This window comes from Haliotis cracherodii, unplaced genomic scaffold (genome assembly GCF_022045235.1).
Source record: "Haliotis cracherodii isolate W230 unplaced genomic scaffold, xgHalCrac1.p SCAF_11, whole genome shotgun sequence".
NCBI classification, from domain to species: Eukaryota; Metazoa; Mollusca; class Gastropoda; order Lepetellida; family Haliotidae; genus Haliotis; species Haliotis cracherodii.
In genome coordinates this window covers 3,319,302-3,334,749 of record NW_027266266.1, presented here as the reverse complement: position 1 = coordinate 3,334,749, position 15,448 = coordinate 3,319,302, and the positions used below count along the sequence as shown (strand labels likewise).

General features: G+C 41.3%; 1 protein-coding gene across 2 annotated transcripts in view; it reads right to left on the bottom strand.

The window, feature by feature from the left end:
• LOC139456108 (uncharacterized) overlaps positions 1 to 15,121 on the bottom strand; it is a 67,014-nt gene extending 51,893 nt beyond the window's left edge. For both annotated transcript variants that reach the window (XM_071237639.1, XM_071237640.1), the window contains exons 1-9: positions 14,965 to 15,121; positions 11,499 to 11,641; positions 9,999 to 10,108; positions 8,250 to 8,387; positions 6,918 to 7,019; positions 5,755 to 5,807; positions 2,506 to 2,564; positions 1,948 to 2,044; positions 1,603 to 1,691 (exon numbers count right to left, since the gene is read on the bottom strand). In XM_071237639.1, the coding sequence (XP_071093740.1) occupies positions 1,603 to 1,691; positions 1,948 to 2,044; positions 2,506 to 2,564; positions 5,755 to 5,807; positions 6,918 to 7,019; positions 8,250 to 8,387; positions 9,999 to 10,108; positions 11,499 to 11,641; positions 14,965 to 15,034 (861 nt within the window). In that variant the 5' untranslated portion in view covers positions 15,035 to 15,121. The remainder of the gene's footprint in view (positions 1 to 1,602; positions 1,692 to 1,947; positions 2,045 to 2,505; positions 2,565 to 5,754; positions 5,808 to 6,917; positions 7,020 to 8,249; positions 8,388 to 9,998; positions 10,109 to 11,498; positions 11,642 to 14,964) is intronic.
• Between the last annotated feature and the right edge of the window lie 327 nt (positions 15,122 to 15,448).

Genomic DNA, 15,448 nt, shown 5'->3' with positions numbered 1-15,448 from the left:
CAATACAAGTGTCACCATACCCTACAGGTAAAGACAATTCAAGTGTCACCATACCATACAGGTATAGACAATACAAGTGTCAGCATGCCCTACAGGTAAAGACAATTCAAGTGTCAGCAAACCCTACAGGTAAAGACAATACAAGTGTCAGCATACCCTACAGGTAAAGACAATACAAGTGTCACCATACCCTACAGGTAAAGACAATACAAGTGTCACCATACCCTACAGGTATAGACAATACAAGTGTCACCATACCCTACAGGTAAAGACAATTCAAGTGTCACCATACCATACAGGTATAGACAATACAAGTGTCAGCATACCCTACAGGTAAAGACAATTCAAGTGTCACCATACCATACAGGTATAGACAATTCAAGTGTCACCATACCATACAGGTATAGACAATTCAAGTGTCAGCAAACCCTACAGGTAAAGACAATACAAGTGTCACCATACCCTACAGGTATAGACAATACAAGTGTCACCATACCCTACAGGTAAAGACAATACAAGTGTCACCATACCCTACAGGTAAAGACAATTTAAGTGTCACCATACCATACAGGTATAGACAATTCAAGTGTCACCATACCATACAGGTATAGACAATTCAAGTGTCAGCAAACCCTACAGGTAAAGACAATACAAGTGTCACCATACCCTACAGGTAAAGACAATACAAGTGTCACCATACCCTACAGGTATAGACAATACAAATGTCAGCATACCCTACAGGTAAAGACAATACAAGTGTCAGCATACCCTACAGGTAAAGACAATACAAGTGTCACCATACCCTACAGGTATAGACAATACAAGTGTCAGCATACCCTACAGGTAAAGACAATACAAGTGTCACCATACCATACAGGTAAAGACACAATACATACCCGAGAAGTACTGGGGTACTGGAGACCTTTTCTGCCCCAGAACCTCTCGGGGACCTGTTTTGGGGTACTTGGAACCTGTTTCGGCCCAGACACCTCTCGGGGAGACAAGCATGGGATACTGGGGAATTGTTTTGGCACAGAAACCTCTCGGGGAGACAAGCATGGGATACTAGGGACCTGTTTTGGCCCAGAAACCTCTCGGGGAGACAAGCATGGGATACTGGGGACCTTTTCTGCCCCAGAACCTCTCGGGGAGACAAGCATGGGGTACTGGGGACCTTTTTTGGCCCAGACAACTCCTGGGGAGACAAGCATGCGATACTGGGGACCTGTTTTGCCCCAAACACCTCTCAGGGAGACAAGCATGGGGTACAGGGGACCTGTTTTGGCCCAGACACCTCTCACGGAGACAAGTATGGGGTACAGGGGACCTGTCTGCCCCAGAAACCTCTCAGGGAGACAAGTATGGGGTACTGGGGACCTGTCTGCCCCAAACACCTCTCAGGGAGACAAGTATGGGGTAGTTGGGACCTGTTTTGGCCCAGAAACGTCTCTGGGAGACAAGCATCGGGTACTGGGGACCTGTCTGCCCCAAACACCTCTCAGGGAGACAAGCATGGGGTACTGAGGACCTGTTCTAACCCACAAGCCCTATGTTGCCAAGAAACATGAGAGGCAAATACAAGTAGTAGTCAATATCAGTCACCTTGAATGAATTGGAGTAAGCCGGAGTGATGACTGGGAGGAGTGTGACACTCCCGACACTCTGAACGAACATCACTGTTGAAGTGTCATCTGCAAACAGGTCATGAAAGTGTAAACACAGGACACAAACTTCAAATTTTTCTTACCAAAATATTGCCATAAATTACATGAAAATTAAAATAACACTCGTTGAATATTTTAAGTGAGTGAGTTAAAATTTAACGACGTCACATCGGCAGTATCTCAGCCCTATAGTGATGTTTTCAATTTTACATACATATTTTACAATTGTCTGACAAATCATCCCTCTCCCCACCACCTCTGCCCTGCCCCTGCCCCGTCTCACCTTGAGATGTGGCAGTGAGATACTGGTTGTCTCCCCTTGAGTTGGCCGAGCATGAGACGTTGGAAGAAGTTCCTGGTGATGTGATCTGGTACGTAACCTACAAAGAAACATGTCTCTCCATCCAAACAGCTTCTTGTGTCAAGTGAGTTGGCCTTTACACCTTTTTCAACAGTATTTCAGTTTATCGCAGTTTGTTGGAATACAACACCCAATAGCAAATACAAGTAGTTTGATATCAGTGAGAATATACAATGAGTGAGTGAGTTTGGTTTAACACCGCTTTTAACAGTATTCCAGTTATATCTCGGCGTATCAGCTTAATGTGGGAGGAAAGCCCCAAATGATGCTGGTCTGAGACGTTTACCACTTCGGTGAAACCCAGGAGCACGGGTATGGTGCTGACAAACCTAGAAACATAATCGGGGCGAACCGGGATTAGAACCCACGATCATAGGTTTCTGGCGAGCCGAAGGAAGGCAACTCTGCACAGCGAATTACGGTGCCGTAGATGACTGGGCCACCTGGGCCCCCGAGAATATACAGAAGAGAGCTACTTACAGTTACTTTGCTGGCACCAGCAGTCACGGGAATTGCTGGAAATGTCATATTCAGCCCACCTGCAATCAGTGAAAAAGAATTGAAGCAAGTGACACACAACAAAATGGTGACCGATGGATACAATACTTTCTAAGAAAAAATCTCAAACATCATCGACTTAAAATGAAATATATAGAAGTGAGTGAGTGAGTGAGTATGGTTTTATGCCACTTTTAGCAATATTCAAGCAATATCACGGCGGGGGACACCAGAAATGGGCTTCACACATTGTACCCATGTCGGGAATCGAACCCGGGTCTTTGGCGTAACGAACAAACGCTTTAACCACTAGGCTACCCGACCGCCCCTATATAGAAGTAGTAACACAGGTAAGATGTATTTGACTTGAATGCATCTTTCCGAAGCCTAGTTCGACAAGGGTGGAAACTGGACTTTTATAGTCAGTTAACTCTCTTGCCTCAGGAAGATGTGTTAAAGTATGGGAGTTAAGATCATCTTAGCGCTAAGATTGCTTTGTGCAAGTGGGTCCTGGTCCTCAGAGTTTGTACAGCTAGTCTTGCTTGAACAAGACATTGATATTTCCTTTAATGGTTAACATATAGCCCTGCGTGGTCTAGTGGATAGAGCATCTGCATGGACCGTCTTCATGGAGAAGTGGATACAGCGTCTGCATGGAGAGCGGAAGGTCGGTTGTTCAATGCCCTGCGTCATACCAACGATGTTAAAGTACTTGTTGTTACATTGTCTAGCACTCAGCAAGGGGCTAAAACAAGGCCTGGGCAGCTCGGAGTCAGTGTACTGTGTCTTAGTGGGGTATCCGTGTCAAACTGCAGCATGGTATCTCAGTGAGCTAGCACTATCTACCTGGAATTAGTCCTGACTAGTACAAGCAAGCACACCAGACACAGACAGACACAGACAATGAAAGACACAGACATAGAAACTGACACACACTGACACAGACAGACACAGACTGACACAGATAGACAGAGGCAGACAGAGATAGACAGAGGCAGACACAGATAGACAGAGGCAGACAGGGATAGACAGAGGCAGACAGAGATAGACAGACACTGACACAGATAGACAGAGGCAGACAGACACTGACACAGATAGACAGAGGCAGACAGGGATAGACAGAGGCAGACAGAGATAGACAGACACTGACACAGATAGACAGAGGCAGACAGGGATAGACAGAGGCAGACAGGGATAGACAGAGGCAGACAGGGATAGACAGAGATAGACAGAGATAGACAGGGATAGACAGAGGCAGACAGAGGCAGACAGGGATAGACAGAGGCAGACAGACACTGACACAGATAGACAGACACTGACACAGATAGACAGAGGCAGACAGGGATAGACAGAGGCAGACAGAGATAGACAGAGGCAGACAGGGATAGACAGAGGCAGACAGGGATAGACAGAGGCAGACAGAGATAGACAGAGGCAGACAGAGATAGACAGAGGCAGACAGGGATAGACAGAGGCAGACAGAGGCAGACAGAGATAGACAGAGGCAGACAGGGATAGACAGAGGCAGACAGAGATAGACAGAGGCAGACAGACACTGACACAGATAGACAGAGGCAGACAGGGATAGACACAGGCAGACAGAGATAGACAGAGGCAGACACAGATAGACAGAGGCAGACAGGGATAGACAGAGGCAGACAGAGATAGATAGAGGCAGACAGGGATAGACAGAGGCAGACAGAGATAGACAGAGGCAGACAGACACTGACACAGATAGACAGAGGCAGACAGGGATAGACAGAGGCAGACAGGGATAGACAGAGGCAGACAGAGATAGACAGAGGCAGACAGACACTGACACAGATAGACAGAGATAGACAGAGGCAGACAGAGATAGACAGAGGCAGACAGGGATAGACAGAGGCAGACAGAGATAGACAGAGGCAGACAGACACTGACACAGATAGACAGAGGCAGACAGGGATAGACAGAGGCAGACAGAGATAGACAGAGGCAGACAGACACTGACACAGATAGACAGAGATAGACAGAGGCAGACAGAGATAGACAGAGGCAGACAGGGATAGACAGAGGCAGACAGGGATAGACAGAGGCAGACAGGGATAGACAGAGGCAGACAGAGATAGACAGAGGCAGACAGGGATAGACAGAGGCAGACAGAGGCAGACAGACACTGACACAGATAGACAGAGGCAGACAGGGATAGACAGAGGCAGACAGAGATAGACAGACACTGACACAGATAGACAGAGGCAGACAGGGATAGACAGAGGCAGACAGGGATAGACAGAGGCAGACAGGGATAGACAGAGGCAGACAGAGATAGACAGAGGCAGACAGAGATAGACAGGCAGACAGGGATAGACAGAGGCAGACAGAGATAGACAGAGGCAGACAGACACTGACACAGATAGACAGAGGCAGACAGAGATAGACAGAGGCAGACAGAGATAGACAGAGGTAGACAGAGATAGACAGAGGCAGACAGAGATAGACAGAGGCAGACAGGGATAGACAGAGGCAGACAGAGATAGACAGAGGCAGACAGAGATAGACAGAGGCAGACAGGGATAGACAGAGGCAGACAGAGATAGACAGAGATAGACAGAGGAAGACAGACACTGACACAGATAGACAGAGGCAGACAGAGATAGACAGAGGCAGACAGAGATAGACAGAGGTAGACAGACACTGACACAGATAAACACAGACTGACACAGATGGTCAGAGGCAGACAGACACTGACACAGATAGACAGAGATTGACACAGATAGACAGAGGCAGACAGACACTGACACAGATAGACAGAGGCAGACAGACACTGACACAGATAGACAGAGGCAGACAGACACTGACACAGATAGACAGAGGCAGACAGAGATAGACAGAGGCAGACAGAGATAGACAGAGGTAGACAGACACTGACACAGATAAACACAGACTGACACAGATAGACAGAGGCAGACAGACATTGACACAGATAGACAGAGGCAGGCAGACATTGACACAGATAGACAGAGGCAGACAGACATTGACAGAGATAAACACAGACTGACACAGATAGACAGAGGCAGACAGACACTGACACAGATAGACAGAGGCAGACAGACACTGACACAGTCAGACACACACTGAAAGCCGCAGACACACACACAACCCCATTTCACCTCACCTGACATCTTTTTATACCAAAGGTCAGTCCTGCTATTTGAACCAATTCCCAACTTGGTAATGTTGTTATCTACTTACCATACACAGTGATCCGACAGCTGATGTCCACCGGGGCGTTCACCACCACCTCACTGAAATCAGGGGGAATCAGACATACAAACAATGTAACCTATCCCTGGATGGTTTCACTGCAAACACATACGTCTACTGGACTATCCTTCGGTCAAAGAGCAAATCTTTCTTCAAGAGCTGAACTTAACCCCATGTGTTTTTTTGTTGTTGTTTTTGAAATTATCCAACAAATAAATTTTGAAGAAAAACTTGTCTCCTTGCCGTCATCCAATTGACAGTACCTTTGGCGAAAATACTTGCTACCCTACCCAACAATACTGGTATACCATTAATATTGTTAAACTGACAATACAGATTTGACTTACAATAAGTATTTAGGTTCCAATTTAATAATTGTAAAAATAGTGACACTGCTTCTTGATTTCCAACCACAATGTCACCTTTTTTCAACTGTAGATTATCTGTAACAGATTGGCATTTTTTTCTGCAGTGCAATTTTATGTTTGGTTTGACGCCGCTTTTAGCATTATTCCAGCAATATCACGGCGGGGGACACCAGAAATGGGCTTCACACATTGTACTCATGTCGGGATTCGAACTCAGGTCTTCGGCGTGACGAGCGAACGCTTTAACCACTAGGCTACCCGACCGCCCCGCATTAATTCAGAGCAGGAGCATAATGATTGTACTGTCTACAACAACCAAATCACACAAAGTCAATGTGGATTACTAATGTATGGGCTAGTTCAAATACAACAAGGATATCAAAGCACAAAGTTAAAGATTCACCTGTATTACGATTGTCCACGCAAAATAAGTGTTTTTTATTATTTTCATTTATTTATTGATTTATCTTAACGTTCAGGATGTTTTCTAAATCTGATTACTCAGTATCTTGTTACTTTCATGCTGTATTTTATGTCAGATAACGCACACATAACTGGACATTCATTACAAATAATGCTGACTCGTCAATTATTTGAATGTTCAGATACCTGTGCGTTATCCTTAACACAATCAACTGCACAAATATTTCGAATATGTCATGTTTGGACTACTTGTTGGTTCAAACTAATTCATTATTATTTGCCCGTGTTTATATGCATGCAGTATTAAGTTTGTTGAATTCAAATAGTATCTGAATGTTGCTTGTCTTAACAAGCTCGTACCTGAGGGCAAGATCGAAGGTAGATTCGATTGTGTTGTCATTAGGGACGGAAATCTGAGAATCGCAGAAACTCACAATTGGCGCCGGTTGGACTTTTAGTGATCTGTCAAACAAAGAAACACATGTAACTTCTGGGCCCACTTGCACAAAGCGATCTTAGCACTAAGACTATTGTAAGCCATGTTAAAGTATGGGAGTTATGATCGTCTTAGCGCTAAGATCGCTTTGTGTAAGTGGGCCCAGGACAAAATAACAAACCATGAACCGCAGGTCCAAGATAAGATTGGGTCCTCCGGCGTAATCCCCAGTGTTTAGTAGTTGTTATATATGTCCAGCTGTCTGTATCTTATGTTTCTCATCTCATGCCAGTCATAATTACCACCCTGCTTGAACATTCAAAACGTTTTAATATGAACCCATTCATCAGCTTAGCAAATTTTTCTTCAAAGAAGAGGAATAACTTGGTCGAAAGCTTTGTTTTCTGTCTGAAAAACCTGGTGCTTTTTCCATTGTCAAAACACCAACACAAGCCATTGCACTTCAAATATATCACAAAAATGTTCCAATCATGCACTATTTTTGCACATATCTCACGACAATTTATCAGTTGAAATCTCATCCAAAAGATTTTATTTTCATTTTCTTCCACAAGCACAGTCCCTCTGGAGTCATTAGACTGCAGCCATAAGCCCAGAACAAAAGATTTCTGTCGTGTTAGAACAGAAAATCCTAGTTATACATGTAGACTAATATCTACAAAGTTATAGAATACAAAGACACTTATTTGGCTTGTAGGCATTAATTTGTTTGGCAGCGACCGAGACAGTGATATGGCTAGAGTATTGCGGACTGCAGTAACACACAAGATGTCTGGGCTATGAGCTTCTGCTCTTTCCTGTGTCAGTCTGTATTTATCATCTCAAACTGGCTGGCACATGAGATCTATATCACTTGAGCTTCAGAGTTTTAAACTTGTGTTGTTAGGCTTAGACAAATAAAAGAATTGGTTCTCAGGCAATGACTTTTGAAAACATAGTGCAAGCGGTGCTTTTTTTTTTGCTTGTTCAAACTCGTCAGTTTAGCATGCCATATTGGATCACATTGTTTTTAAGTATTAGGATTTTTTATTTTTTTGGAAAATGGAAATAAAAGCGAAACGTGCAGCAGACTTATGATGATGCTGGCGGAGTCTTAGAACCAAGACTATTATTTTTTTAGCCTTATATTTGATATGAAAAGACACTCGGGTGAGATACTCTGTATCAATTTGTGTTGATATATTTGGTATCTATAGACACTGAGGTGAGATTCTGTCCTGTCAGTGTGTACCTACACAGGGGAGCTGCGTGAGGTGGAGGGACAGAACTGGGGCTGGGGGGGCGTGGCGCCGGTCGTTGTGTTGGCGGGGCAGGCCAGGCCCGTCGAGGTGCCATAACATCGGATATCCACACTCCGCCCTGCTCGTGTCAAACTGCAAGATCAGATTCAAACATGATTTGAACATTGTCAAAGAACAACCATGACATACTGAAGCAAACAAACGTAAGAAAAAAACGGCACAAACACAGTGTTTTGCTTGTAAACCCACTGCCACTTTTGCCTGTAGTATTGTAGGTACCATATTTTCTTAAGTACAGTCAAGTCTCATTAATCCGACACTCGTTAATCCGACAATCGGCTTTATCCGACACAAATAATGGGAACCGATTAAATCAGTGCTATTTAGACCCGTTAATCCGACAGTCTTGCACTCCGACTCCGACACACCTAATTTGCAACAAATTACCGAAATCACTCATTAATCAGTCTCGTTAATCCGACACAGTTATCAGCGTACTCTGTGGTAATCTGCCCGCGAGTACACAGCCCGTGTTTTGATACGAGACGAATCGGCTGGTAGCTGCAGAGATAAACTTGCTTTACAATAAACAATTAATGCTTTAAATAAAGAAAACAGGATAATTCACATGCTTAGATTACCTCAATCTTATTAAAATCAGATACAAGTTCGCGCTATCGACGAGGACATCCCATTACAGGTCTCGTCAGAACGAACCTTTTGCGAACTATGACCTACCAATGAAATGACCAACAGGAAGTCGACGTTAGCCACTTATAAAGCAGCTTTCTTAAGCTTTGGGTACCAGTTGCGACTTCCATTCCAGACTATGCTTTTTAAAGTATTTTGAATCGGTCATACAGTCCGTAACAGTTGTTTTGTGTTAAACTTTAGAGGTTGCATGATTAGAAAACATATTCCATCAACTATGTAACATAACAATATTAATATGTATTTTATATTTTTTATTATGTGTTTGAATCCTTATCTAGGGTGTAGTTGTCCAATTTTCGATCACGAACGTTGATACTACTAAATTTAGTTTATCCGACATACTCGTTAATCCGACATAATCATATGCAATCATCGATGTCGGATTAACGGGACTTGAACGTATATTGCTATTTCACAGTAACCATAAGAGAGGTACTAACAGGTTTTACAGGAAAGCCTGAAGTGGTGCATGTCTTATACATTTATCACTTTCAGGGTTTTATCAGGTCTCAGATGTTTACCGCTTTGGCAAAACCCACGAGCACAGGTATGGTACTGAAAAACTTAAAAACATAATCGGGCGAACTGGGATTCAAAGCCAGGATCCTAGATTTCTAGCATGCCCAAGAGATGCAACTCTGCACAGCAAATGGAACATTGTCAGCACTGAACATTGCCTCTTTCAGACGTGTACTACCTTGCTAAAACCTATGAGTACAGGTATGGGGCTGACAGGCAAAGGATCACACTTGTCTAAAATTTGGGATTCAAACCCATGACAAGTGTATTCTGGCACAGGTAAGGGTGGTAACTCTGCATAGTGAGTTACGACCCCCTAAAACCTTTGTGACAGCTTTTGTTGCTAAGATAAATGAACCACTGCAGCCAAGATCAACAGGAATTTGTTTAATTTCTGTAACTTTTCATTAAATTAGAACAACATATGAATTATTTCCTTATTTTGACAAAGAAATAAAATAAATTAGTAATTAAGTGTGACAAAACAAACAGTGATCACATGATACTTACTCAAAGAAGATGGTACTGGCAGAAGAGCCTCCTGGTGAGAAGGTGAGGGAGGTGAAGGTAACAGCTGTATAGCCCTGCCTGTTATCACTTGCTTCACAGCTAATGTCAACCTACAATCAGAATATGTGGGGCACGTTGCAAGCCACGAATCGCTTAGAGAAAACAAACTAATAGCTCATCCCAGGGTCTGCAACAGTTCGAAGTGCTTGCACACTCTTCCAAAATGGGGGCGCATGACGTGATGAAGAATGTAATAGAAAAGGCTCGATGACGAGCTGATGAAGTTTGTGACTACTTTGAAGATGTGGAGCAGACTGAGGATGATGTGGTGCTGCCTTTGTTCATTTCCTCGTTGATCCAGTCTAGTATTTCTTGTCCCGCTGTTAAAGTCTGCCGCCTTTTTGGTTTGAGAACGAAGTGATCTCAGCCAGTGATTGTTTCGCCTTCAAGCGGTTGAAAATTAGTGCACTGTTGCCAGGCAATTTGCAACGCACCCATACTCTCTACTCTTGATGAGTTCAGTTTAACTTCATTCTAAACCGTATTCAGTTTTATCAAGACATACGCTTAACACGCTTAAAGTCATGCACGTTGTATGCGCTTATCACTTTAAGGGATATATCTAGTCCTGCTCACAGGCCATAATTCGGACCCAAGTGTGTGGCAAATGTTAGTCAAATTTCCCAAATTGGAATTAAACATTTCCCAGTTGATTCTGACATAGTTGTAACTACTGTTACATCTCTGTAGATGTGACTTGATGGCACTGATAACAGGACCAATCATGAAGAAGAGGCTTTAATGCTTAGTTTCACTTTATTGCATTGAATGCAATGTTAAAATTCAAAGTTAAATTAATAAAATAAAGGAAAATAAGAACTTAAAATATCCAAATTTTGTTCAAACTATTGATTTTTCCCACTTTGCCTTCAGGGACACTTAGCGTTCCTTCCTCGATAAATCCCTGACTCCTGAAACCCAGGACCACGGGTATGCTGCTGTCAAATTCAGAAATCTGAGATTCAGCAACAAGAGGATAGCTTTTGTTTGTTTATTGTTTAAGGCCGCATTCAGCAATATTCCAGCTATATATTGGCAGTTTGGGATAGGATGACAAACATCAAGAGTGAGTTGGGTTTAACACCGCTTTTATTATAGTTTTAACAGTATTCCAGTTATATCTCGGTGTATCAGCTGAATGTGGGAGGAAAGCCTGAAGTGATGCAGGTCTTAGACATTTACCACTTCGATGAAACTCACCAGGACAGGTATGGTGCTGGCACCAGTATTTGAACCCACAATCATAGGTTTCTGGCGTGCCCAAGGGATGAAACTCTGCACAGCGAATTGTAGCACCTTAGACGACTAGGCCACCTGTCCCCCCGCGGTACTTTAAGAAGACGGGGCCCTCTATGCCCCCAATTGCTTCATAGATTTAGTTCACCAAATACACATAGTTAAAAACAATCACATAAGCAAGATTTGATCAGGAGAACCTACCGTATCTCTCAGAGCTACATCTGTCGCAGGGTCGGCCAGATCAGTTATTCGGATGCTGATTGGCAAATTTTGTCGACCTCTATTTAGATTGAAAGCATATGCTGTTGTATTTGTAGGGTCTCCTATATAAACTGTGCCAATTTCTGAAAACAAAATATCAATGGTTCAACAACAGTGATGAGAGGTCAATCTTTCAGTTTCAAATTCCAAATATATTACGCCACCAGTTGTATTACAAAAAATTGTTTTTCCTGTTTTGTGGATGAGTTTTCCTGTTTTGTGGATGAGTCCATCCTAAATTCTGCAAAAGTTAATTTAAAATATAATTAAAATGTTGTTTGAAAATAATACTTAATTCTTCACAACTTTTTGTTTGTATTTTATTTCATAAGGAGTTTATTATCAGGCAATCAACTTGAAACCATCCCTGAAAAGATCTTTTGTGTTGTTATTTTGCCTCCTCCCACTTGTGACAAACTGTACAGAAAGACTGCACAACAAAAATTCAAATTGGTCTGGACTAAAATAATAAGAATGCTTCTATTAGAATTTATCTATGTATAGTCATACTGTACTTAATCTGTTTACTTTTATGACATACATGAAGATATATCCGAATATTATTCATAGATCAAACGATTTTGATTTAGAGCAGATAAGGGACCTAGGAATGACTCATTTGTCAAAGACTTTCCTTGTTTAGGGTAACATTTACAGTGTGTTTCACAAAACTTTGTACATGCATAATAAATAAGTTATCCATTATATTACTTGTCATAGTTTTACCTACAAAATGCCTATAACAACCTTCTACACATACAGTGAGTTCAGCACATGCTCATAAATATCTATCATGCACTTGAATATCCTCTTGTGGATACATGCTACTTAGAATATCATGACTTAGGAATAACTGTTCACGTTTGCATGGTAAGTGATTACTGGTTACAAGCTTGTGCTGTAACAATGTTTTTGACAATTTCAATTTTCTACTAAGGTTTTAGTTTAGATGGTTTAAAGGGGCACTGATCTAACGCCATTCCCCGGACTGGTTGTTGCCTTTGTTATTGTTTTTTCCCCCGTGAGTACCCGGATGATACGCAACGCAACTGAGCGTGACCAGAGACTGGGCTACCGTCTGCAAGGACAGCTAAATAAACTTGGAGGCTGGAGGCAATATTTGTTTTACGCATTTTTGAATAAACACTGATTGGTTAAATGTGATCTATAAAGATTAGACAAAGGGCGCATGTTAATTAATTTCTTCAGCCTAAACAAACAGACAAAAAGAACGGCGGAGCTCATCGGAAGTCGTTATTTGGAAATACCCCAGATGGTTATAATTTAATACTAAAAAAAAGTATCCATGCAGTGAAAGCATTTTCGGATTTCGGATTGCGTCGATAATACGATTACTACTCCCTTGTTGTCATCCACGTTTTCTCGTATAACCTGTGTATTTGTCGTCATTCACTTGATGCTCAGTTAATGAATTTATTACAGGTACAATTAGTGGTAGCACCACTTAGATTACCTGACAAAGGTTCTCATTTGGCATTTATTGTGTCTGGGGTAATTATTCAATCTAAATCCAGGTTTGAAGTGAGGTGAAATGTGCGTTATGTAATATGCACGTGGCAGCCCAGCAAGAGATGAATGATCAGTTGATTTACTTTTTTTGGTAAATCAACGGATCGTTCCTAGTCATCAAAGGGTTAACAGAAAATACGTTGATTGATTAATCACTGTTATCTTGCGCAGTGGATATGTCAAAAGTGAGTGTTTACATGTCTAGGTTTACTAAAACAAAGGGAATACACTCCTATCATGGCGTGAAGTGCCGATGTAAAAACAACATACTTTGTTCAAAGGGTTAACTGATAATACGTTGATTGGTTGCTCATTGTTATCAAACTCAGTGGATTTTTTAGGAACCGTGGACGTAATGAAAATAGTTGTCACGTGGCCTTTCTCAGCCAACCCTTGAGACTTGACACCTATGTGAAACACCTGAAACAATCCAAGTGATCAGTTGAGAAACGAACACTGGTTATAATATCCCGAAACGATATATATCTTTTAGAATATTTGATAGTTACAGAGACACATGACATCGAATAAGTTTTTGTATAGCTGCAGATGAGTGGGATATTATTCCTTTGTGTGGATATTCACGGATACATTCCTCGAACAAGGAAGCTGCCTATTTATACACATAAATTTGGTAAGTTGTAATTATGGTATTTGCATTTTCTTTTCCTTCATTTGAACCGATTCGTTCTTGTTTCTCTACGTCTTGGTTGGGAAATTCTTCAATGCGCGATAGATGTTGTTTTCACAGGTCATTTCCTTTGTAAGCGTGTATAGATTACCGTCAATTTGTAAAATGTGATTCTCTCAGGCAATTTATAAAATGTGTAAATATTTCAGTCATTTTGACTAAAAAATCTGTCCAGATTGATTAAGACGATCTAAAGGGCCTACAAACATCACAACAGATTATTATGTAGGATTAGAAGTCAAACAACATAGAAATGTACGTTTCAACGTAACATTTTCAGTCTCTTGGTGATGACATAAACATCAAAATGTTTGGAATTCGTTATCATAATAATACAGATGGAAATGTTTTTCAGTCACTTTGTAAAAAAACTGAATATTAAGACGTTTAATAAATATGTTACACATTTTGACAGTAAAAAAATACACACACTATAAAAAAAAGCAATGCTCTGATGAAATATTTACTTTGTGTTGCAAGTCAAAATAGTGTAAACGAAAATCGCAAAATTACCAAGCATGTGACTTATCAAAACTTCGTCACCATTACCGATGCTACCCATAAAGATACCTACATTTCCTTATTATCTCGAAAACTGTATTTCATTTTGTTGATCAATGTGACCATACGCTCTTATTACTACCGGTATCCATAAAAGTGACTAATGCGCTTACGAATGGCGCAACAGAGGTCGCGAGCTGGTCTAGATTTCTGCTCTACATCCGGGTACTCACTGGGAAAAAACAATAACAAAGGCAACAACCAGTCCCGGGGAATTGCGTTAGATTAGTGCCCCTTTAACATACTATGAAAAGAGTATATACATGAAACAGATAGATTGGTCCTAATATGTCTATTTTGTAACATCTAACGTATCAAGTCATAATTGACATCATAACTGTTACATAAAAAAAACACAACATTTGTGTGATTTTGTAGACATCTAGCATCTGGAATTAAGCAGGTCTAGGCATGATTTTGAGATAGATGCACGGTGTATGTCTGTCAGTATCAATTATCAGAACATGCACTTATGAATGTGATTTTATAAACATTTACGATTAATATTACTTTGATGTAATAAGAAAAAGACTATTGCACAAAAACAATTGGGAGACGTGCAGGTGCATGTTTGTAAATATCGTACACAATAATGCACGTTTCAATCTGAAGCAGCAAACACACCTTGACACGAGCACATGACAGCAAATGAAATGGCGGCTATGACATAAATCAATTTCGTTAGTGATTCCATATTGAAATTCTTGCATATTTCATATACTGATCAAGAAATCAGTTCATGTATCCGAACGCACAGATGAAATTCTTAAACTTTCCGCCATTGTTTACGTGTTCCTAAGAGACGATGTAATACACTACGCGATTGGTTGAGCGTATTCATTTTATGGTTGTCGTAAATTTACAGTTATCAGCCACAATTCCTTTGTAATTAGACCTCCATATGGAGAAAGAGGAGTTTAGTGTGTGGTTGAAACGTTCCTTGAAATAAATATGTTCTAACTGCACAAAAACTCTTGTGGAATCACACAAACGACAATCGAAAAAAAACCATTCGGCTACAAGTTACCGGACTCATCCCATATTATTAGTATAATTACAGTCAGTCGTCGTCCATTCATCATTTGTAGTATTTCTTTTACACCTCGTT